Genomic DNA, 25734 nt, shown 5'->3' with positions numbered 1-25734 from the left:
AAGCGAACTCTGCTTGAGGCCATACAGACTGATCCTTTTTTAATCGCTTTTTAGTTCACTGTATGCAGATAGACGGTGTAATCTTCTAGACGGGAGGGAAGGGCTCTCTGTGCATGCAGGTTTGTGTACATGTAGTTCTAAAAGGGACGATGATTCAAGCTACAAAGTAGTTTCGCCAGTCGGGCCTTTCTCCGCATGGAGCTTAAAGTGATTCCGCTGAAAGGTTATTTGAATATTGCCAATTGTTCCAAAGGTCGCCGGTATCGGGGTGCTGATCTAATTTGAGCTTAAGCTCTTTCCGACAACATTAACTCTCTTAGGCTCAATTAGGCTGAATAGATACTTTGTTTGTATTAGCTCACTCCGTTAAATGTTGCGGCGTTTCTTCTGTTTATACGAGTAATAGTTTGCTTGTTATGGTGTTTACCGTCAGTACGAACATGATAGAACCCTTCGTCAACACTTACTTGGGGTCACAGAATGATCGCACGCTGCTATGTTAATACGCCAAGTTCTATCTATATTCAAATACACCCACTACTCCGGCGATCTTTTCCTTGTCTTACGGACTACATCGTCAACAGGTGATCTCCATCTTTCAATAATTTTTTGTCACCAATTATATATGTAATTTTACCTCTGTGAAATTTTCGATGTCGTACAAATGGCCTTCATTGGAGTCATGCGTTGCTTGCTTGGCGTTCGCCGCTCGATAGCACTAGAAGAGGACAGCGCGGCGCTAACAGCGACTGTTGTTGATCGTCATCTTAGGGCAACTGGGCTGACTTCGTAAGAACTGGGGCTAGTTCAGCCCGACGTTGCCGGCTAACAGCAACAGCGCTCGAGTATGACGGTGGTCGCGCACGAGTAACTGCTCGCGCGACCACCGCCATCTAGTGACAAGTGTTGTCTCCAATGACGTCACGTTTAGCAACATACGCACATGCACAAATAAATGCGCGACCGCAAACGTTCGCTCAGTTTCTTGTCACTATGAGTGGTGGTAATGCTACTGTACTTATTATTACGTCGAGCATAACAGACGCAATCTTTGCTTTCTTACGGCTGTCTTGTCGGCCGACAGAATGTGCCTGTTACTCTGTTATTGACAGGGCGGTAGCGGTTGGAGCACGGACAGCAGGAGCTGACGTCATCTAGCGCCCTCGTTCACTTTGTCCGCGTCGTCTCTTTCGCTATAGAGACTTCAATAATAACTTGATTTGTCACCATCAATAATAATAATAGCAGAATTAACAACTATAAGAGCTGACAAAGCACCTATGAGATCGAACGTGCGCATATCAACAAAACTGACCGCATCGGCACAGAGCGTAATATACCTAGGCGCACAATTCTGATCAAGTGGAACGAAGGATACCGAAAATAATAGTAATAAACAGCCACCATGGATTAAATTCACCTATAAGCCTATCGTTATGCCATTACGTCAAGCCATGCTCCCTGTCCTTTGACGAACTTCTTTCCACCTTAACGGTAATCTCTGTTGGTCTAGCTGATGCCAACACCCTTTTTTGATTACCTGGCTAGTGTGTTTGTGTTCGAAATAAGTGTTCCGTGGAAAAGAGCCAACGCCATTTGACCTTACAGGGAATAATTCCTTCTGTTTATCCTTAAACTTTTGTTCCGCCCTCTCCTTATACTATACCTGCTATGAACAAGTTTCCTTTTTCTAAATTGAAATATATAAAGATCATAAGTGTCATCGGATGCAATTTCAGACAGCAACTGGCGTTGCTGTCAGAGTTGACCTTAATTGTTCTCCATAGTTTGGACGAATGCTGCCGGCGAGCAACTAAGTGTAGAAAAGCTAGATATATTACCTACTTATGAGTAACTGAAAAAAAACTGTTCTTAATACATGTTTGTATTCTATTGAAACCATAGAAAAGGGCGCATTTGTAATAATTTTACAGCCAATACGTTGCTCAAAGGCCGAATCAATTCACAAATCTGATGGAAGCAAGCTACGACCCTGTATCAGCCCCGACAGGCAAATGCTCAAAAGAAAAGCCCAAGGCTGCGTGAACATGCTGAACACCTATCCATTTAAAAAACCTAACGATGCCACAAAAATATACGACGAGATTTAGAGGTGGGTTGAAATATACGAAGGCTCTATCGATCACTGTTTTCAAATCAGTTTTTTAAACGTATTATAGATATTGTAAGAGTATAGTTGAAAACTAGTGTGTATAATTCTACCTTGATTTCAGCAGGATTCTATCGTGTTGGTTGATTGGAGTGCACGTAGGTTTGGTAACCTTTGATTTCTAGCCGGTGCCTTGTGTGTACCCCTGCATGCTATATGCATGTAATCGAATATCACATTGCCGTCTATATGAGCGGAGGCCCACTCTCCAATTTCACGACGCTTCTATAGGACTCGTTTCATTTACACATTAATTTGAAACAGACGCGGTTATTGTGTAAAGTATTGTTCTATCCAAAGAGGCAGCTGTCGCAGCAGCTGGTAGCTTAGTGCGCCCTGTTACTCGTGACTGATAGCTCTCTATATTGCTTTGCCAATCAACTTTCCCCATCGACTAACCGATAGAACATCTATCGCAGTGAGTGTCGTTTTGCATATTCCGCTGTGCATATATATACATATATGGAGAAAAGTATTTGAGTACAACTATGCAATGTTTTTATCGCAAGATATGTTTGTCAATCCACCTATAGATGTAGAATTGAAACGGCACTCGAGTATCATAAACGAAACACACGGAAACAGTGAACGGCAGTAACAAGCACAAGATGGCTTCTTTTAGCAAGCAAGTAATAAGGGTGTCTATGGACGGATCAAGGCAAAGTAGGAGCCGCAATATATGCTAGTCGTCATGCGACAGTAGTTGGGTCAAAAGCCAAGTTGTCCACCATCTCTTTGTATTTGAGCGACCCCTAGGTGGTAGATACCCACAGGATATTTCTAATAGGGAGTATATGTGATTATTAGCTTATTGAAATAATGGGCAACTGTTTAACGCATATGGGGGATAGTTCTCGATCAGATGGAGAACAGTAGATTTCAATTAAAGTTTCAAATCCGGGTAGATTATTCAATAGTGACTATGTGAGCTTTTAAAAGCTTTTCATAGGTTGTAATAAAACCTATCTTCGCTGTGATTCACGTAGATCTCTCTCTCCTGTTCCATTCCAACAAGTCGAGACTATATATTGATTCTCGCTCTGTTGACTCACAATCACTAATCGCTTGTGGCGTCGCTCGTCCAAATCTTATCGGCGCCTGTTTGCCCGATGAAGTTTGTTCTGGGTTGTTTGCCCTCGTGATCGCACGAACGAAGATTTGGGCGTCGCTAGAAAAAAACATAGCCTTTTTCAAAGCCTCACATTGCCCTACCCCCTAGCTACGTGCGTTTACATGCATTCTATATTTTTATTAATTATGTGCGGCGGGAAACCTTCATTACTAAGCAAGTGTTGATCTTGTTTGGGCTAAACTCTCTGATATCCCCTTACCGAGTGCCCATAGAGCGTACCCGCGTACCCATCAGCACGATCAGCCGCGGTAAACGCACCAAAAAACGAACGATAGAGTACCACCACAGCCACAACAAACATCTCGCACCGACCGTCCACCCTATTTCTCCTGATCATGTCAAGCCTTAGACATTTCTTTCGGAATCCTCTTTTGTTTGTATAAACGATAATGCCGGCTGCTTTAATGGAGTCGATACTGTTATTTGTACCGTAGATGGGGCAATTCATTTTGGTAAACACACAGACAGACAGACACGGAATCAGCCCACCCGCTAGCTATCAGCAGCATTGGCGCACACAACATTTTATCCTTCAGAGACGCGGCGCTTTGCTGTTAGCTGGCGAATGACCTGGTATGAACAAAAAAAAAAAAAAGCTATCAGAGGTTTCAAAATCTTCCAAGCTACTGCTCTCCTTGTCCTGTCTTTAAGGCCATCTCCAGCGTCGATACATTATCGTAAGCCACATTTATACGCAAAACACGCAGTCCTACCAAGCTGTGCGTTATATATATATATATATATATATATAGTCGAATGTCCTGCTCTTCGTTATGTTTTGAGAAAATGATGAATTTGAGCTACTTAAATTTAGATAATTATCACAGAAAACTGACACAGTGAGACATTTTCGATTACTCAGAGTTTTGATCTATGATGAGCAATTGTTTCTGTTCGATTCAACTATTGCTTGCGTTCATTTCAGTTCTTGAGGCCAAGTGACCACAAAGTTGACGAAGTCATTATATGCGTCTATGTGAAACGAGACGAGTAACGTCATTAGTTGGGGTAGCAGTGAAAACATGAAAGAAACCCCTTTATATTAAAACCTTGAACCTTTTTTCCTCCCAGCCAAGAGACTTTGACTCGCTCAGAGAAAGGTTTCTTACAACAGAATCGACTGAACATACCAGCAAAGCATCTGTCATGTATACATACATACATACGTATACATACATATATATGGCAGGAAAGTATTGCTTTGTCAGCGATGGAACGAATGCAAATTTCAGACCTACTATCACGGCCACGCCACACCCAAAGCGCTATTCTCTTTATTCAAAACTGCTCTTGCTATTAAAGTAAAAATAATACAAGTTTCGCTGGCTACCGTTATCTGTAAAAGTAGCATGTCGGCCATAGTTGTAAAGCCACTTGTTTACAAAATTACATATTATTACGATAGCTAGGAATTGTCCAAGGAGAGAATTTGGTAACAACATTTTAATCGAGTGTTTATATACTAATACTGATTAAAATCTAGAAACAATTTATATAGACTAGAGTACGGTAAACAGTTCGCTGTGCTCCAATTGTTAGTTCAGGTTAGTTAACTAATTCTGTACACTTTTCACCTCAATCTGGGTACAAAACTTATCGATTTTAGTAACAAAACATGTTGAATACTTAGTTCGATTTGTAAAATACCGTTACTTAATATTAATAATATTAAGTTAATAAATAAGTAGTCCAGATATAGGATAGAATCGGCAAATTGCTGGCGTAAGGATTCGATTTTCGTCTATGAAAATTCGCTTATAAGTTAGAAACGCTACTTTAAGATATACCGTTAATTTGTTCGTGTCATCTCTGTTGTGCCTGTACTATAGAAGTTAACGTAACTTGACTCTTTCTTGTAACAGGCCATTGATGAAATCCGAATATCTGGCTAAGTATCCTAGCCATATGTGCTCATCTAAAGTTTTAATATGGCTAAGTAACGATAAAGTTCATTGAATTACTCGACTGTTATTGTGTTGCTGGCGTAGACATCGTTAAAGTTGTCCGTATTAGTAAGGTCGGGATATGTATTAAAGTTCTAATGTGATGCTGTCTGCGCGCACTTATCTGTGTACCCCAGAATGTAAGCAGTTTCGGCAGTTCGCAAAACCCACTTTCTCTTACCGTCGTTCGATTCACCGTTCTCTCTGGTCACCGTATGACTCAGTGGGAAATACATATGGCCAAATTCATTAGAGGCCAAATAGGCCTATTCAGGCTTTAAACAGAGCGTCGAAGTTAGCTTATTTTATTCGGGTGTATCCCTTTGAACATGAACATGGTCAGGAACTGTTACTAGATCAGCAACAGAAACGGTACGAAAGCTGGTCAACACGAACGTTGGCAATGTCGCCGACGATGGGCGCTATTTCGAATTCAGAAAACGGAGTGCACAAGACGATGACACGGGCTGACCCTGCTGATTATGGCGAGCTGCTCGTTTGTTCTTAAACGGCTCCTCCGATCGCTCGTTCGGCCAAACAATAACGGAAAGCATCCGTATAGACTCACAAAAAGCTCCCTCCATGTTTTCCATAGTCTGGGCTAGGTTACAGGCTAAGTATCGACGGGTCGTTTTTAATCGGTCCTCTTGCCTAGCTAAAAAGGTGTCCAGTGACCTCGTGCAGTTTAGGATATTATTATTACTACCACTGTCGATCCACACGGACTGTGAGTGTGGCATTGGCGAACATCGACGAGACTGTCGCTCTTTGACAAATGTCCTACCACTTCTAGTCATTAGATGTTCAGAAGAAGTCTGCCGTCATATAACTGAAATGTCCACGAGCCAATATAACATATCGATTCTAATATACTCATACACACGCGAGCACATAAACACTCACGGACGAAATAGTGAGAGTTGTGTAGTACTATGACGAGTGTACTCTGTGAGTCACTATACATTCGTCTAGTAGTGTTTACTAAGGTATTAACATTGTCCTACCATTGTTTCACGCCACGATACGTGGGAAGTGGCGTCGCTTCATCTGCCGACGGAGTTGTTTCTGCATTTTTAATATCGGAAAAACAAAAAACGACGTCTAGAAAATTTTCGTCCTTTACTGTCAACAAACGGGTTCGTCGGTTTTTGACGCATGACGATGAAGTGTCCTGTTGGAGCAATCTGGTTAAAATAAAGGCCGATTTCCACTTTTACAGTAGTAGATTCGATTATTATTATTGTAGGAAAATGCACAAAACGTCAAACAACTTGGCCTATTAATAAACATTGGCGTGTCGCTAAAGTTACGGTGAATGTATTATATCACATGTTAGTCGATGAAGTCAATTGTGACATCACTTTCGGTAATGAAGCCCTCTCCCACAATTGCGGTAATAAAATGCTTAACTAGGTTGAAGCCGTCCTGCATCCGCAAGTCCGAACGAAATTACGCCATTGCTACTATGTCGCCGGGAATATCTCAAAACCATTTAATTTATATTGTTTAACTTGAACCGGCTAGTCGTTTGCCATCTCTAGAGTTGTTTGAAATTGTTTTTTCCAATAGCTCGTTTTGCTAAATCTACCAAAATGTAATCGTATGGTTTAATTTGCTAAATCACAAAGCTGACAATGTAATAGCTTTTGCCTAAATGAGATCTCTATGCAGCGCAACAGCATGTCTCGAACCGATCATGCCTTTTTTTTTATGCTAACAAGCTTCAGGATCATCTACCTAATACAAGCCCACGCGTGCTACTTCCATAACACATAATAACAAAGCAAACACCTTCGTTCATGTTTGCGACTATATTAACCGCCAACTCATACGGTTGTTATGGTCATAACGACAATGTCATAATGTAGAACCAGTATTTCTTAAACAGATGGCAAAAATACAGATCGCAGCTGCTGAAGCAGCAGAACTAACAACGGTCCTAAAAGTGGCTACAACACAAAGCACAATTGCAATATCAATTGGGAAAAGAACAACAACGATTAAAACAGCGGTACTCTGTACAACGACGTTATCAATACATGGATCACTAAGTTAGTTTTCATAGCAGAACTTGCTCTGTTCAACGACACCGTTCGTGGGATATATCGATACGGATCGGGTTTGTTCGGCCAATAATTGGCCAGAAACCTCAGGCGAATGAAAATTGGCGCTCAAGTCCCCGCGTGGAGCCGCTGGCGTCGGCAGCGTTTTCGAATTCGAAAATTCTATCTGTCGTCGCGAAACGCATGTTTATGTGCCATCCCAAGCAGAGCTAATGTACGACGAAATAAATATGAGTTTGCTCAAATTAAGCCTGATTTAAACAAGCTTAGATATTGATAGCGTTGTCGGCTGTTATTGTCCTGTTTCACTGCTACTGAACCGCTTGCATGAAGGCGTCAACAAAGCAGTCTGCATTCAGAGAGCCATCAGCAAGGACGAGGAAAAGGGTAAGAGTGGGGCCAAAAAAAAAAACTGTTTATTTACAGCGTTCAATCACAACTGCGTTCAGAGCAACAAGCAAATAGAAAAGGAGAATGGCTTAGGGGGGGGAGGTTCTCGGCGTGCACCGGACGAGACCAGGGGATAGACCAGCTCCGTCTGGTGACGGAAGCAGCAAACGGAGGAAGGAAGGGGGAAACCACCGGTGGCTATCGCGTCGACGGTAACTGGCATGGATCGGCAGTAGATATTATCACAAGATGACGGTTGTCCACTGGGAGATAAAAGGCGGTGTTGACAATGGAAAGATGGCGGCGTCAAAGGTAATGACCACAATTGTGATAATGGCGGCAATACTGGCGGCGACTACGAGTTGAACCGAAAACAAAGGCGATCGAACCAAACAATTTGGGCGGCCGTTCGTCGTGATACTGGCAAAAGCTGAGTACAGGGTTGTAACAACAGGATATTTAGTGAATGGTCAATAAGCAACAAAACGACTATTCTTCTAGAATCAGATAGTATAGGTAAATAGCTTTAGACGTAGAAAGGAAGTATATATGCACTTTATTTAGGATCGACTACTGGATTTTAATAGTAATTCATCATGTCGTACGTGTCTACGGGCACTGAAGGTCTTTTCGACTAATATGTATGCACACGACGGTCCGTAAAATGCCGTGTTAAGTCACAGTAGATTAGTACTGCGGACTTGAAAACCGAGTAATGGAAATCTTACTATGCTTCGGGTTTATCTGCTTTAGCGTCGCTCATTGTTTCAGCGTGTAGTCAAATAACAGGAAGTTTATAGATGACCTCCCTTATCATTACAGGTCAATGCTTTGGAAAACAAGTTAACTCACAGCTTCTTTAATTGTTGATATCATCGCCGTCGTTTGATTCAGGAACTATGTGCAGAAAGAAATTAAACCTAACTTCAAATCTGAGCAATGTATGACACCAATTGAGAGCTATATGAATTGATTAAGAGTTGACGGAGAGCTCGGGAAGGTCGAAGTGCCTTTTTGAACTTTCGATCTTTGAACTTCTCGTTTGCCACCTTCTTTCGCAGAATCCGAGAGGGTCATCGCAGTTAGGGTTAAGCCGCTTGCCAATCAACTTCATGTAACTTAATCTTCTGTCTATTGTCTGCTGCGACAAGATCGCGCGTTTCTTTGCCTGAAGAGTAACACATGGACGCCGAATAGAAGAGCATCAGGTCAGTGATTGGCAGTACTGTTGATCCTGTCTCATTTGGCGCTGCTAAAGGCGACATAGCTTCTTCCGTTGTGTCAACTAGCCATCTATCCAGTCACGGGTATGAAACGAACTGGCCCGTTCAGATGGTGCATTTTTCCCCATTGCCTTAGCCATCGTCGATGTTCTCGTCGCTACTGTTGCCGCTCTGCCGCCGCGACGACTGTCTCTATTGCCTGTCAATGGCTGCATTGTGTCCATCGTTTCCTCCTCGCACGAGTAAGTCGTCGTCGTCGCCGTCGTCGTCGTCGTCATCGCCAGCGCCATTCGCTCTTCACTCGCTGAGTCTCTCGCCCACTGCTGCCAGCAGCAGCGCCGGCGGCGGCAGCGTCAGTGGCCGAACACGCAACGCACCTGGCAGACGCAGCGCTAGTGCTGTCAAGCAAGCCACTGCTGTGGCGGCGCGGCTGGTGGTTGCGCCGGTACTGTTATACACTTACAACAGCCACTACGATGGTTACAGGCAGTGCTGGTGACGGCGCTGGTGCGTGGTGCTGATATGGTACCGTAGAGAGATCTAGCCGAACTGGTGCTTGTAGTCGTAGAGCTACTGAGAGATAAAACTGGAGTGGAGCGATCTTTGCTTGAACTCTACCTTAAATTAGTTGGAGTTGTACTGATTGACGACAACGACGACTCCTACAGAAGTACTAGTGCTGCCGCCTGTGGGTATGGCCACGACGAACGAACGACAACTTGAGCCAGCGAAGATCAACAGGACTACTCTTAGTTGCTGACGCTCTGTTCGAACGATAGGTGACTAGCTAAGCTGATCGACGCTTTCTGTAGTGGTTAACGCTTCTCTCAGGGACCAACAGCGAAACAATCACCGAAATAAATATAGACAGGTAAAAGAAAAAGGAAAAAACAGAATGAATTCAACTACTCAGTCACCTGCTTAAGCTGTTCATCGGACTCGTGAGTGGATAGTGTGGGCTGGCCGTTATCAGGACTCGCCCGTTTTAGCCCCCGGCTCTCCCTCGGGCATTTCTCTTGCATTCTTGCTCTTTTGTTTCTTAAGTACTTTCAAGTGGAGTACGGCATAGCTGCTACCATCCGTTAGTACGTTGCCTGGAGTACTTCGAAGAAATGCAGCTGCAGAGCGCAGCTGGGACGTAGCTGTATCTGCCTTTGTGTCACATGTTCGTCGACGTTGCACGGGGCCCTCTAAGTCTTGCGCATTAAGGAAAGACGGAGGAACTGTGTCGCACTGTGTGACTGTGCCAATGCTCTCACTGGGCAATTCTAGTACAGGTGGAAACCTTGCGTAAAAGGTACTCTGGAGGCGGGCGCGAGGGATTCAGGGAAAACTTTCCGCCGCTGTTCGACGAAGCTTCCCGCCTCCGAGACGGTACACTGCCAGAATACGTTCGCGTCGCTGCGCAATAGCGAGTTCATGTCGTTTACTCTCAGAACAGCTCGAGTCTAGGTTTTAACTTAATAATGTTAATGTTGTGCGAAGTGGTAAAAGAGTCAATGGGTGAACCTTAAGGATATACCTGAACTGCTATTACATAGCTCAACGGTTGTTCTGCCTGTGTTCACGATACGGCTAGCTTCCGTAAAGGCGCGGTGAATGTGCGCCAGTCCGGAAATTCAACGAGTGCGACGTCGCCCCTGTTCGCCAGCACTAGTGAAGATGGCAGCGGGCGTAATGGCGCGTCGAACAGTCCGTAAGTTCTATTTATAAGTGTACATACTGTTCACAGTAATCTTGCTAGTCCTTCACGTTTTTGGTTTTCCCCTCCTAGCTCAATGTATTATAGCTTGCGACGATATGCAGCGTCGTTGGTTCTGTTCCACCTTATCAGTTATCCAAGGACCAGTAACGCCCTAAAAATGAACGAACCTAGAGAATGGCCTACTACTACTACTACTACTACTACTACTGCTGCCACTGCTGCTGCTGCTGCTGCGACGTACGTATAAATAGATATACAAATGGAACGACTCCCATCAGTAGATACAGAGGTAGCAGTTGTAGTGGGAGTATAGCCGGTGATGGCCGTCCGTTGCTGTGGTGGTGCCTTCTCGGGCTGATGCTGCGCTTCTTCCTGCAATGGGCTTTCCTTCGGCAGGCCACAGCTGCCGATTGCGATGGCTTCGCAATGGCTGCTCTTTCGACGGCTCGATGGCTCGGCGATGCGGCGATGACTTGTTGAATCCGTGTAACGCCGCTCCTGCCAGCAGCAATCGCTGCCGTGCCCCACTGCTGCTGCTGATGGCGCTGCTAGCGGTTATGGTGCTGCTGCTGCGTCTGGAAGACACGAGCGCCAGCGAGAGACTCGACAGAGACCTTGCGTTAACACACAGACCGACTGACCGACCGAGTAAGATGACGGCTGGTCGCTGCGGCTGCCGCTTTCTTACTTACTTGCCGTATTGGCTTGCTTCGTTGAATAGTCGTCCGGTCTACTGCCTAGCTAACCGGCCGTCGGGCAGCTGGGCCGTATTGGACCGACGAATCGTCCACCATCAGCGTCCATAAATGTCGTCGTCGTCGTCGGCGGCGGCGGCGGCGGCGGCGGCGACGGCGACGGCGGCGGCATCGTGCCGTTCAGAATAACGAATACAGCGCTCGCTGACAAAGTAGTAGCAGCAGCAGCAGCAGCAGCAGCAGCAGCCGTCTGCTAGAGAGCAGTACCAAACAGGTTGGACCGGGTAACAACTGCTTAAAGCTAAATGGCTCAAAATGAGCAGTACAGGATAGTGCTTGAGACTGGACAGTGATTGTAGTGTATACATATTTAATGTCAATAAAGTAGTACTACTAATGACATTTAGTAGGAAACAAATAATGGCATTACATCTCGTAAGCAGGCTGAATGACACACAGACCCTAAAGGGAGACGTAATAATTCACACACTACAACCGTTTACATTGTAACCCGCAGATTCGCTAACATACGCAGCTATCTCTTCAACGTTACAAGCACAATATTGGGCGTAGTGGAATACATCTTTATGTAAATACGTATGCGTCTAGTATACTGGGAGTTCACGGAGTGGGTGCATGAGAGTCGCATCCGCTGGCCGCAAAAACTCCCAGCTGAGCGTTTTTCTTCAGATGTTTGTTTCAGGGCACTGAAGGGTCGGTACATGTCCTTCTGCTAAATTATGTCATTTGGCTGCTGTTGTTCCCCAGAAACATCACAGTACACATATCTAAAAACGTGCCTTAGACAGAAATTTTCTCGTGTACGTATATTCCAAGAAGACAGAAACTATCCCAAGACCAAATGTAACCTGAACACTGGATGAAACATAGTTATTTCAGACGAAGTCCATCTGTTGCTAGAACAACTCTGGCTCTAACTTCAATTCCAACAGTGTATATTGACCCCCGATTGACCCCAGAGATTGCCACTCTCCTCAGCTTAACAGCAACAATAATAAAAACGATTGGAACGATCGAGACGGTCCAATGATATCTCGGAAGTTTATATTCCAGTAAGCGACTCTTTCACGTGTAATTTTGCTTGCCCGTCTACCTATCTGTCTGTCTGGCTGGCTGTGTATATGCTAGCATGATCGTCGTCTGCATAACCTAGCACTCGACTCCCCTCTATTTGTCAGTGAGCTCCGCTCCGCATTCTATTCTAATCTAGATTAGCTAGCTCCAGCTACATAACACACCACGCCGGCGGTTCCAGCACTGGAACAGCTGGAAGCCACTATCAGCTATCGGCCATGGGGGTAAATAGACCTTAACTGCTGCTGCTCATCGTGGCAGCAGCAGCAGAAACACTTCTCACTGCTGCCCACATATGGCATTATGTTGTTTTATATTCCATATTTGTGAATTCATCCCTGGCATACACAAACACAAATGTTCAGTGGCACGCCGGGTGGAAATGGCCCCTTGCCTCCTGTTCTTCCTGCCCCATCTTTCGTTCTGGATTCTGCTTTGTTTCTCTTGTCCTTATTTTTTTGCCTTTCATCACAGTGGAGTGGCCTACAACAGGGTAAAGCGGTGTATGATGGTGATGTGACTACATATCAGGACCACTATTAGAATCGTATACAATGACCGCTTCTGTTCTCCTAATTTGCCATTGCGTCTGCTTCATTGCCAATGCTATCACGTCATGTTAATCATCATGGCGACGGATGTTCGTAGCAGCTGCAATTGAACCAGCATCCACAGCAAAACCTCTATGTGTTTCAGCGGTATCTTGACTCCGCTTACTTTCTCTCTCTCTCATCTGGTGTCTTTCGCTCTCTCAAACTTTCGCGCGCGCGCACTTTCCTGCGTCTGCGACAGACTATGTCTGTCGACTGCAGCTGACTCTTTTGCAGAGCAGCGCTCCTTAACGCTCTAGCGGCCGGCCACTGGCAGGCCCGGCTGCCGGCGGTGACTGCAGCAGCAGCGGAAGGACGGATGAGCGGACGTTGCGGCGGCAGCAGCAGCAGCTCTCACCGGGCGACGTCGCCGTCGTTGCAACAATGCTGCTGCTGCTGCTGTTGTGTTTATTGTTGACGTTTGTATTATTTACTTATTGCTGCCGCTGGCGCGCGTTGCTTGTGCGGCGCTGATGTCGATGTCACGTCGCCAATATCAATAACAGACAATAGGGGGAGAATAAGAAATAACTGATAGCAAAATCTGCCAATTTGGTCATCAGCACTAATAGCAGTAGCTTCAGTAACAGCGGTACATGCTACGAATACTGTTACCGTTGCTGTGCTTGGCAGTTTCGTCCTTAAATCTCCTCTGGCGTTCTAGAAGCCAGGAACGAAGGCAGGTACACTGGTAAATCGATCGACTGGGCGACGCACACAGATAGGCGTTCGAACAAAATCAGACTCATTAAAGCCAGAAGTGACAGCATCAGTATGAATCATATCTGACGGAAAACAATACCGAAAAGCGGACAGTTCCCAACCTTCTTTTGTTCAAATCTCAAGAACTCGACGCAATCATTTAGACTTAAAAATCTCCGTTGCCTCTTAAGGCTAAGTGAAGAAAAACTGCTCGTTAGTTTGCACAAGTGGCTGTACTAACCGCTATGAAAATAATAGGAGCCTACGCCCAGTGCAGTACAAAGCAGAGAGAGTTGCAGAGTCAGCCGCACCTAAGGCAGCGTCGGTTGGTAACGTATATATATATATATAGAGCAGCTGTAGGGTATGCACCTTTAGTACAACAAAATATAAGGAGCGCGAATTCGAAATAGAAAACGGTCTGCAGTGGTGCGATGGCAAGGTACTATGTGGCAGCGATGGCTTCTGCCAGGGACGACTGCACTGGGCGGCAGGTATCAGGTTGTGTTGCCCTTGCATATGGATAGAACTGGTAGACAGCAGAATTGTTCAGTCTGTTGGTTTGCGTATCAATCGACTACACTGAAAGACCTTGAGACCGTCGATCGCAATGGTCATTGGTTCACTGCTGGCCGTACCTGAACAGCTGATTTCCAATGGCGGTAGTGCGCTGCTGCTGCTGCATTTAAAGGCAACCATAACTGCCGATCGGCTGACGCAGTGTCGGCAGCAGTGATAGCCCTTCTCGATGATGTGTAAACCATCTGTGTCTATGCAGATGTGCAGATGAATATAAGTGCACCTGTCGCGTGTGTGTGTGTCCCTCTGACCAGTCTCTAGTGAATATACACATTGATGTGGATCTAGGAGCTGGCGGTGACCATCCAGAAGCTGCCGACGCTGCGCCACCTGTCCTGCTTCGGCTGCTGTGTGCGATAACAGGGTAGCCAGCCATTGCCGTTGGCAGGATGGTGCTAAAGTGTCCGGTTGCCGCCTGAAGCCAACTTTGCCTGTTGGCTGGTTAGTTATAGCTGTTAGCTGGTGGACAGGTCTATTGGCAGTGCTGCTTGATGTACTTCGGCTGTCATGTACTAGCACGTAGAGCTACTCTAGCGAGAGAGCGAGTAATATGCGCAGAATGGCGCAATAGTATAATAAAGTGGATGGAAATGGAATAGTATAGAGGAGGATTGGCGCGATTAGATTGGCCACTAGTCGTGGCCGCCGTTGCTGCCGCTGGTTGTAGTCTGGCCTGGCCAGGCCACAAAATAACTTAGCTTTGGCCACAAGAATCGATAGAGAGATACTATGGGCGAACGGAAGTGCCAAAGGCCATCGTCAGCATCACAGCGGCAGCCACACGATAAAGGACAGCCTAAAGGTCACTATAGAACTGCCAGTGCCGTCACTCGTCGCCATCGAGAGCAAGCGCCTGTGTTACACGTTGGTATGCGTGTGTATCTCATCTGGACAGCTGTGAAGTCAACGGCAGTAGAAGTGTGACACCACTGACCCTCACTTGATATTGGTAATGCTGTTTTGCCAGCAAAGTCAGTATAAAACCAGCAGATAGCGGGAGTAATAGGAGCAGCAGTCTCAAAATCGGTCGCACAAAACTGTAACCAAATTTAACCTTTGATTAGTTAGAAATATACACAAGTAGTTACTGATATAAACATATACACACACACCAGTAATTACTACTTGTGGATATGGTTAGTGGCGGAGTCCGAACAAAATGAAAAAAAGATAGAAGCTTTAGCTAGCGGAACGTTAGATAAACTATAATAAATTTACCTAAGACCCCTGATCCCACATGAAGTGCTGCCGGCAGTCGAGGCTGCTGGCGGCAAGAGCTAACAAAAACATGTTAAGACGGGAGAAAGAAAGACAGAGAGATGGTTTAGACAATGTTCAATAAAGAAAAAAGTGTGCATCTACTCGTATATAGTTTGTGCGCACCATAGCTCCGAAATCCAGAAAAGGCCCAGCTTAGCTTTGGAAACGAGAGGCGTATCGTCGACTCACTGAACAAGGTGAATCTGTCAGCGGCCACCTGTGTGAGTGTAAGAGACAATGAGCGTTTCCGATTGTTGACTTTGCGCAGCGCAGAAGATACAGACGACTGGGAAGAAAAAACAGGGATAGAGAGAGCTATTTGTTATGACAGGTTATCTATCTATATGAATGTAACTCGGATGTTAGATGGCAAAACATAAGAACAGCAGACGAAGAGGTGTATAGGGCACTAGCATTGTTGTGCGTGCGTCCGTTTGTTTTCTTGTGGCTGATCGAATAGTAGAGTTGTGTGCCCTCAGTTCGACATAATAGAGATCACTAAAGACATCAGCGTAAAACATAACGAGCCGAGCTCCTCTTGAACACGGTATCATATTATTTATTAACCAGACACGCCGTTGAGATCTAGTTAACCAGATTTTTGTAGGCAAGTCTTAAGGCAAACCGACCAGCCGCCTACTATTAATATCCAAACAACATAAGAGGCCCTATTCGCAATGGTGGTACAGAATGGACCTAGGTTTCCATACAGTTATTTGTTTAGGGTACTCTCTGTTCGTTGAGCACGTTTGTTTGTTAGTTTCGGCGGGATATAACGTGTGATAGCCTGTTAAGAGCTGCTAGAGAATGTGTCTTCTGTGCGTTAGCTGGCAACAAATCAACATTTGTTGCAAATTCATAATATGCATGAGGTTGGTTGTCCACCTGTCGTGCAGTGCTACTATTTCAGGGCGGTAGGTGCATGATGTTATCGACTAGAGATTGAGTTATTCAAGATATTATCACGGGATCGAGAGACTAGGCACCAACAGTGATCCGTTAACATGGTTGCCATCTATATTCTACTGGAATTCATTGGAACGGCTGTGCAGGAGACATCTAAACACTGGTTACCGCCCTGTGTTAACAAGGCGCATTCAGACACTTTCTGCGACATTATTAAACCTGCCATACTGTCATCGTGGGACACGTTGTCGTTTCAAAGGTGCTAAGAAACAGGTTGATTAGTGAGTAGTTAAGGGTTACCAGATGGGGACAGAATAATTTCGAAATTCTGTTCGACGTTACTGGAGGGGGGGGGAGCTTGTTCCACCATCGCTTATAGCGATTATGCACTGTTCAGTAGTTGTCGATGAGTGCCGATGGCTGCGGCGGCAGTGGTTCGAGCAACACAAGCTGTTGCTACCGGGGCGGCATCATCGCTTTCGTCTCTATAGCGTAACCAACAGCAGCGGCCGGATCCACCGTTGTTTCGTACTGCACCGATGGTGCTGCTGCTGGAAGTTGTGGCTGTAGTTCATCGTTGCTTTATCGTCGATGAACGCAAGGAAGTGGCGACGCGCTGCCGCCGCTGTTACCCGCCGTCGTACGATTGCCGCTATTGCAGAAGAACGGTTGCGGCTTCTCCCAGATCCCGCAGACCAAGGCGGTACCGACCGCCGTTGACGACGACGACGACCTTGGGCGTTGACGCTTTTCTTGCTCCTTTCCACTCACTCTGGTAAAACTATTGCTGCTAGTATAAATCTACCATTCGTGCTGGTGCCGCCGCCACCGTTGCTGGTGCTACGATTGGTCTGATAGTAGCACTAGCATCGTCGAGCGTCCCTACCGTTGTTAATGCATTGCTTGCCAGCAATGCTGGTCTCATCGTGCGCACACCGCATTGGACCGCTCACTATGACCGCTGGCTTTTGATGCAACGCAAGGTCGCTACCGCTCTGCTACTACTGCTACCGCCGTTGCCGCCAGTGAAGTCGCCGATGCGAAAGCGCAAGCGACCGCTAGTTAGAACGGCAGCAGTGGATCTCGTTGACGACCAACAGCATTATTACATTTATGTTTATAGGAGGAAAACGGCCTTCGCCATAGGCAACTGAAGGGGTACATCTGCGAGGGCTGTGCGTTCTAAAGTCGGAAGAGTAGCGGTTTACAAGAAATACGCTGCCAGTACCCGCAGCTTACGTTATAGCATAAGCTATGCCCTATGTTAAACAAACATTATTATTATTATTATATGATGCACCTAGCAAGTTGTGAGGTGACCATTTATTCCTCTAGTAAAACACTCAGCCAGCTAGACATGATCGAAACTCTCATTAGCAATGGACCAAAATTGTGGTGTAATTTTTCTGAAATTGAAACTCAGTCTTTCACATTTTCGTTTACGGTCTAAACTGGTCTAGCGGCACCAGTGCGAAACAAACTGTGGACCTACTGGCCATCGCGGACTTTTTATGTGTACATTTACGAGACCAGTTATGCCGTTATTCATTCGAGCGTGTGTGGCCGCATTTGATGTACCTTTGCCTGTCTTGTATGGCCACTTATTATTTGTTCTTCTAATTAGCTTATAACTATGTCCTTAATTAGCAGTGCCCTCGATCGAATCTTTCAAAACTTCCCTTGCATTTTGCATATGTATAGCAAGGTGGTCGCACGAGCTTCGGGGCATCTAGCCGCATCAGTCCCAACGAGCTATAGACGTTCGTTGGCTGTTTGCTCCTTTGCAACAATCAGATTTCACTCGGAAGTGGAGTCGGACGTTTAAATAAAGCCTTACCTATTAGGCGTGTCAATGCCACTGATTTCGTTGCCGCATATATCGGCAACAAAATTGGTGACTGTTGAAATGTTGATCTTACCCGACACCAATGCTATTTCGCATGGGTAAACGGCCGGTTAACATGGAAAACTGTATTAAACCTATGTACGTATATATGCATCTATAGAGATACAGGTAACGTTAAATATTTCAATAATAATAAAAAGCGTCCTCATTGTCATCGTCGTAATGATTTCCGCTACATAGCTCTAACAGGCGCCAACAATGCTCAAAAAAGAAAACGAAAAAAAAAAAAATTTATTTCACATTGTGTGTTGTGCTAGAATGTTTCTTTTGAGTAGCGAACGCATAAAGGATATTTTGAATGTATTAGGCCATGTTTACGATCTTATGCTTACTGCTGCCCTTGTTCGTGCTACATTTTGTCTGTGTCGTTGATTTCGAATTGATTATTTTTAGCGGAGTCGTTGTTTATTAATCTGTAACGTGCGCAAGGCCGGCCGGGCCTATAACGATACTAGCATTCGTGTGTAGGCAGGACATGCGGTGTAATCTGATGTTATCGTGCTCTCCATGATAGCCTTAAACTATAAAGGCTAGGTCGAAGAGATGACCCGGTAGATAAATGGGAAATTCTGAACTGTAAGCAGAAGCTTATCAGTATAGCTACCGATGAGGGTTATGGGATATAGAATAAGGGTGTCACTGTGTTGCTGTTGCAGCTGTGGTTATAAAGTAAAAATACATCGCTGAAAATCATCACAATTATTTAGTATGTACGTCCAGTTTGTATGTTTGCTTAAAAACTTTTTTTGTATATGGCCTTGATTGTGGCAATAATGTTTTCCATCACACGTAGATTGAAGCATCAATATATTAGTGAGCTGTCGTCTAAACAACTGATTTGGGCTGATTTTTCCCATTGGATAGCTGTCTGGTTTCCTAGAGTTTAAGCGTCAATAGCAAAAAAAAAATAGTCTGAACTTATTCAGCAGCGTCAGCCTACCAGGTGCGGGTTCAAGTTGAGGGAAAACTCGTCTGCCCGGAGATGCACATTTGTTCAGCATACGGCCTGAAGATCTCCCTGAAAGTCTGTGAGAAACATCAAACTATCCTCATCAGTTAGGTATTCGAGGGATGCCTTTGTAGCATGTAATCGATAAGATGCAACATCATGCCTGGCTTCGTTTATACATGTTTGCAAAGTGACCTGGGCACACTTCAGACGCGATTACAATAGTCATACTTCATTAACTAGGTCTTTTAATAATAATGTGATGGTGCTTATTTCCTTTCTGATTCGTGATTATTCCTAGTCGTATCGTTCACTGTCATCGGAATCCTATGCAATCATAGACGGGCGTTTTCGTATTGTGCTTACCCATTGCACAACAGTTGTTGGTACTGACGAACATGTTTGTTTATCATATCGTCACAGCAGGGGGTCGCCATTAAAGCAAACGAAAATTAACTAGTCGTGCATGTATATGGATTGTAATGTATATAATACCTTTTTTCTTACTTGTCAGCGCTGCTAATGGCTTAGTCGAGTATACATTGAATAGATTCACTGGGTTGCCTCCGTTGTGGCTAGAACGCTCAGTATTGTTGCTACTCAGTTTTTTTATTTTTCCGTGATTTAATTTCAACAACCACCACACTACTAGGGGGAGAAAGGATAGGGTTAATATCACAGAAATAGGCCAGTAGTAATTCGTTCGATCGATGCCTTCTTTTGAATGGTCTACTTGTTGGTCGGCGAGCTAATCGTGAATGCATCAAGAGACCATACGTGTATATAAGAGAATACGTGGCTCGTGCCAGTTATGGTATATGGCCAATATTTTATTTAAGTCGAGCCCTTTCGAGGCACCTTTGCCTTGCCACTAATCGCCTCGAACAGATCTAACGATCGTCGTACGACGTTTCGAATTGAGTACACTGTGTGTCCGAGAATGATTGATCCAAGCGGCGGCTGTCTTCAGATAATGGCAACGACGTTGTCATTCTAGTATTATTTCTGTATCTATCGACTCTATATTGAACTATAATAGTATCCGTGGTAGTGTGCATATTGATCTAGTATCTGTTCCGTCTGCTGTCCAGACTCTCTCGTGAGACGGCTGACGCCGTGAGAGTGGAGTAAACTGTGTACCATAGTCCGTTATAGCAGTAGAAACTGTGTTTTGATTGAGCGGCGCGAGTAATCTAATGGAACATATCTATTTGGTTTCAGTCAATTTGCCAGAGCAACACGGCGGCCACGTGAACATGACAAACTTCGAGCTCCTCAGAGTACTCGGAACCGGGGGTAAGTTAATTCTGATCTTTTCCTCACGTTTTCTGTAACTATTTACCTTCTGGTATACGATGATGCTATCGACGGTGGCGGTACAGTTTATTGGCAAATGGTAGGCAAATATACATATGTATATTGCACCATGTCTCTCCTAAGCTCGGAGCAACTCCTTATTTTCTATAGGGCAATGTGCAACGTTGTCTTACCTATCGCCCATTGTCTTCTATTAAACTAAGAGTTATATATGATTATATTCATATGACTAGATACAGATACAACGATTAGAGCGCCATTTCTTATATAAAGCTAGGCATATGACTATTGTTTAGTAGTTGGACCGGTGAGACCGGTTGGATGGTGGAAGAAAACCGACAAGTCGCGCGTTTAGCGAAAACACATAGCCGATCTCAGTCCCACACCGGCACAGTTGCCGAAATGGTTGCCCAAAACATATTTGCGCATCAAGTAGTATCGTATCGCGGTCCCGGACTACTGAAGTTGCAAGATCCGCCGGAATCTTCTTCTCTTCCTTCTCCATCTTCTGGGCCATGATGATGTCTCGTCTCTCACCAACAATTTCCCACTGCTCAGTTGCTCATTGTCGCTCAGGCTGATCTACTGCTTCGTTACTTCAGCAGCAGCACAGGACATCACCACCACATACAGCTTCAAAGCACCGTTAAACTAGCGCTAGCACTTCGCTGCCGCGCTGTTATTTAGCTCTGGATCTGGGGCTACGTCAGCGGCACGATCAGCTCTCGGCCCCAGCGTTCGGGGCCATGTCGCTGGGTCGGCTGGCCAACTTGGCCGTTCTGTCTTCGGCCTCTCGCTGGTACAAACCCACTCGAGTCTTACGCCGTTGCTGTTGTTCAACTTAGGCATTACGCGCAATGTGGCAAACACGGCCAGCACACGATCAGCAAAAAGAGGGAGTCCAGGGGGGTCGAAGGCAAGAAAGCGCCATAAATCAAATGACACACCGCCAAAACCTGGCGCGGGCTCACACACTTCGGTCTGTCTCTTCAGTTGTCGTCGCGGCTACTGATTTTGTCACTACAGTTCCGCTCCAAATTTTTTGTATTTCTCCTTTGCTGCAACGTTGTTCCGATAACAGCACAGAGACAACGGCGCAACCGGCATCTCTGCGCCGTTGTCTGCGTAATGCTCTAGTGGCGATGGTTGGCTTCTCGAGTTGTTTCTTTTTTTTTGCTGCGCTTTTTTTCGCTCGCTCCCTGATTGTCGTCCGTTATGCGATTCTGGCGCCTGATGTTTGCTGCTGTTGCCGCCGCTAATGACAGCGCTAGTGGACGCTGATGCAGACAACGGTCGCTCGTCGTGTGATTGCTGTTCCACTGCGTAGCAGCTGTTGTTGCCGCTTCTGCCGCCGCCGCCGCCGCCGCCACCACGAGCGCCAGCACCACCGCTAGCGGGATGTGCAGGCCAGGCGGCACTGGGTCATACCGGCTGAAGAGGACAAGATAGAAAAGAAAATCAAAAGGAGAGAGGAGGCTACGAGGACATCTTCGAAGCATCGTCAGCTCACGTCACTACCGCTGCTGCTGATGCTGGAGTGCCTCGCGCTGCTGTCCGGGTCGAGTGTTGAATGCCGAACGCCAACGATTGGCCGCTGTGGAAGCTGTGCCGAAGCTGGCGCAAGCTGCTTCTGTTCTTCCGAGTTGCGACTGACGCAAGAAACAGACGAAGGAAGACGACGGAACAGATTCAATCCATGGGCGTTGCTTTGCGTCTCTATTTTGCTATTTCAGCCGACGGCTCTTCGTATTAGTTGTTTTCTGAGATGGAGACTTGAGGAAGGCTTTTCAGCTGAACAAGAACAGTCGGTAGGGTAAAAACATAAGAACGCAGAACAAACAAACAATGTCTGCGACTGCGTCTATTCTCGGGAAAAGAATTCCCGGGTCTTTATTGTGTGCTCGCCGCCACAGTTCTTAAACTGATGACAGTTTTATAAATAGCAGATATAATAGATATATGCGGTGTCCTTGTGAGGGGAGTTATGTATATATATATATATATGGTAACTCGGCAGATGCTCGACAAGGACATCTCAGATATCTCGCACATTTGTAGCTAGATAAAGCCATAAATTACTTTATGTGTTTCCCCCTATACGTCTTTATAAGAGCCAGTCGTGTCACCACGTTTAAATACGCCGAACTAAAACGGCATTCTGCTATATATAGGTGCAATAATAGAAAACATGTTCGAGAAGCAAATAACTCACGTTTCGGAAGATCATGTTTAAGATATATACGGTACGTACGACAGAATATGCCTTGTACGCTCAGCTCATAGCCCACACAGTTGTTATTACGAATGGACGCGTGCTTATGCATGTATTACATATAGATATTGTTGTACGATGCGACAGTGAAGTAAGCTGCTACTTTTTCCGATTGCCAACTACATTGTCCATGTAGCTGCGGTTGCCATTAACGAATCGTAAAGTTGAATGAAATGATTATTGTTTTTATTGTGCCAGTAACGTTTGGCAGTAGAAATGGTAATATTGATACATGGTTAAATACGATCTTTGATGTATTCAAGACGTTTTCCTTGTTCATTTGCACAACCTGGTTGTTACAACAGTTCCAGTGCCTATGACTGACGACGTTAGCGTCAACAGCAGTCGTCTACGGCTGTTTCCTACAAATGACAGCATATTACCCTCTTGTTTTCTAGTAGTAGTTGCTATACCTGATGCTCATCATAATATGGCACTTACAAACGCTTGATTGTTGCTTCAACACCGCTGAACTGCTGCGGTGCCTAAGCGACGCTCTTGCTGCTGCTACAGTTGCTAGCTGCGTCCTTGAGAGGAAATCCTTCCGAAAACCTTCACCGCTGTTTGGTCTAAAGACGAAGTGCGCACCCAATGGACGACCGTACGCTGGACAGATACACGGATGGATGGATGGATGGATGGATGGATGGATGGATGGGCACACAGAAGCGGCCACACAAACGCGTGCAGTTACCGCACCGACGATCAACGACAGGCATCGACACGCTTCAATCGCACGATTACAGCTTTGCCTCCCCAGCAACGCTGCGATTGCTTACAGAACAGAGTCAGGCGAAATGAACCCATAAGACTGGATGAATATGCGCAGAAAGGAAAGGAATTAGAAGCTGATAACTATCATCTACTACTACTGCTAACTACTAATAATTCACAGAATGAAAGTTGGTAGTGCTCGTTGGAGAAAGTGCCTTATTTTTTGAGTTGCACTTCCGGCTTCAGATCACACCGGCGTCAACGTCATGACTCGACTGTCGTTCTTCGAACCTTTTTTTTGGCCTATTAGATTCAGTTGCGTAGGACGAAAAAGCTCCGCTGAATTTCGTGTCGGATGCGTATATTAGTATGTATGTTGAGACTGTCTAATGTTGAGGGTTAACTCGTGTATTTAATATTAGCGTTAATTCCCTTGATCCTGTCGTTAGACCAACAACAACTAGCAGGATCCCCATATGTTTACGCTGCCACACGCAAACTGCATGAAGCAGCTCAACGGAGACCGCGCCAAATACAGAGCTACGACTAACGTAGCCGCTTCTGTCATCTGTCCTTGTGCTTCTTCCACCGCGATCCACCAAACTATCTCTTTTTCATATTTCGCGATGTCTCTAACGAAAGCTTGCGGGACAACAGGCAAAATATTCAAGAATTTTCTGTCTCCCGCAATTTTCCTGTACTAGTCCTGTCCTCTCATGGTGTGGTAACTCGCAGTATCTGTGACGTAGGCTAGTAGTGTGACCGAGTCGTTTCTGTTGTTGCTGTAGGCAGTGCAATGCGAACGCGGCGAAAGGACGCGGGCAAAGGCAGCTGAGCGAGCCAGCATGAACGAAGCAAAAACTGAAGAAATGTAACAGTAACAACAACAGCAGCAGCGCTTAAATCGATGGTCAGAGCGGCGTCGCATAATAGAAGCGGCAGCATCAACGACAGAGCTAGCTACGTGCGGCTGTAGAAGCGGTGGCGATGCGCCGTTGCCAGTGCTGCTGCTCCGGCCGAATTCTTCCGGCGAAAAAATAGGGTCAAGTTGGCTGGCTAATTGGCTGGCTACTGCGTGGCCTGTGGTGGTTGCGATGTTGTGACGCCGCTGTGGCCGGTGATCCTATTGATGACAGTGATGCTTCGTGGGTAACACAGCTGCCTCCGGTTGCTGGTGCTGTAGTTACAAAATAGTAACGGCTATGGAAGCGGTAGTAGTACTAGTAGTAGCAGTAGTCGTCGTTGAAGAGCAGGCAAATTAGTCGAGTTACGTGTACGGCGTATAGTGAGTGTAATATGGTCCGACGCCACAGCCGAAATTGCGCATGCGCGGAGAATCTGGCACACTAACACCACCAGTGACAACAGCAGCAGCAGCAGCGGTTGCAAAAGCCGTAACAGCGTGTTACTCGCTTCTAATGTTCTAAGTCTGACTTTAACTGCTGGTTCTGGCGCTGCAGTCGGTACTTTTTTTTTTCTTCATTAGGTTACTCGTCTGACTTCGACTTTGTTCGGCTACACAGTGCTCTGCCGATAGTGAAGCAACGCCGCGAACCAAGTGCCATTGCGATCGGTCTCTCGCTGCTGCCGATAGTTGTTCGTACGATAAAGAGAGCAAAAAGAGAGAAACTGAATGCTACGCTGTTCTTTCACGCTGTCGTAGCTTATAGCGAAATAAGTGAGCCTGTAGTGGCGAGAAAGCTGGTGCGATCCATAGGCCAAGTCAACTGTGAGGCAGCTTCGTCAGCGCGATCGTGCGCGCACCTCCACGCAACACTTCGCTGACTCGAAGCGTTCGAGCTACAGCTGCTCAGTAGAGAACCGCGAGTAACAGCAGAATTGACTACTGTTCCAGCCGTTTAGTTACGTGATTACGTGTCTGTTCTCATCCAATAACCGCGTCGCTGGAGCGTTGACTTGTTGTTACTGGGCGAATCAGCCGGTCGGTCAACTCGTTGGCTGATTGATACGCGCTTAACGCAATTACAAGGAAAAGGATAAGAAGGACTCTGGAGAAACGGCCACGAACAACTCCTGCTGTTGGCGCCCCTGATTCTCCGATCTGCAGGGCTCTTTTCGCCTTGGCTACCTCTACGCGCGGCTGACTATGGATTGGGTCCTTC

General features: G+C 45.7%; 1 protein-coding gene across 7 annotated transcripts in view; it reads left to right on the top strand.

Annotated features, from left to right (window-relative positions):
• Window positions 1–25734, top strand: part of LOC111266594 (ribosomal protein S6 kinase alpha-5) — a 90714-nt gene that overhangs the window by 51741 nt on the left and 13239 nt on the right. For 2 of the 7 annotated variants that reach the window (XM_022844193.2, XM_022844194.2), the window contains exon 2: window positions 20530–20604. In XM_022844193.2, the coding sequence (XP_022699928.1) occupies window positions 20530–20604 (75 nt within the window). Of the gene's footprint in view, window positions 1–6935; window positions 10618–14122; window positions 15237–15706; window positions 16095–19982; window positions 20605–25734 lie in introns of those variants that run through there. The other 5 variants (XR_015313516.1, XM_022844190.2, XM_022844195.2 and 2 more) reach the window with 5 other exon arrangements.

This window comes from Varroa jacobsoni, unplaced genomic scaffold, assembly GCF_002532875.2.
Source record: "Varroa jacobsoni isolate VJ856 unplaced genomic scaffold, vjacob_1.0 scaffold_1101, whole genome shotgun sequence".
Lineage (NCBI taxonomy): Eukaryota > Metazoa > Arthropoda > Arachnida > Mesostigmata > Varroidae > Varroa > Varroa jacobsoni.
Note: the sequence above shows the minus strand (reverse complement) of the source record. Positions and strands in the feature narration are given on the sequence as shown.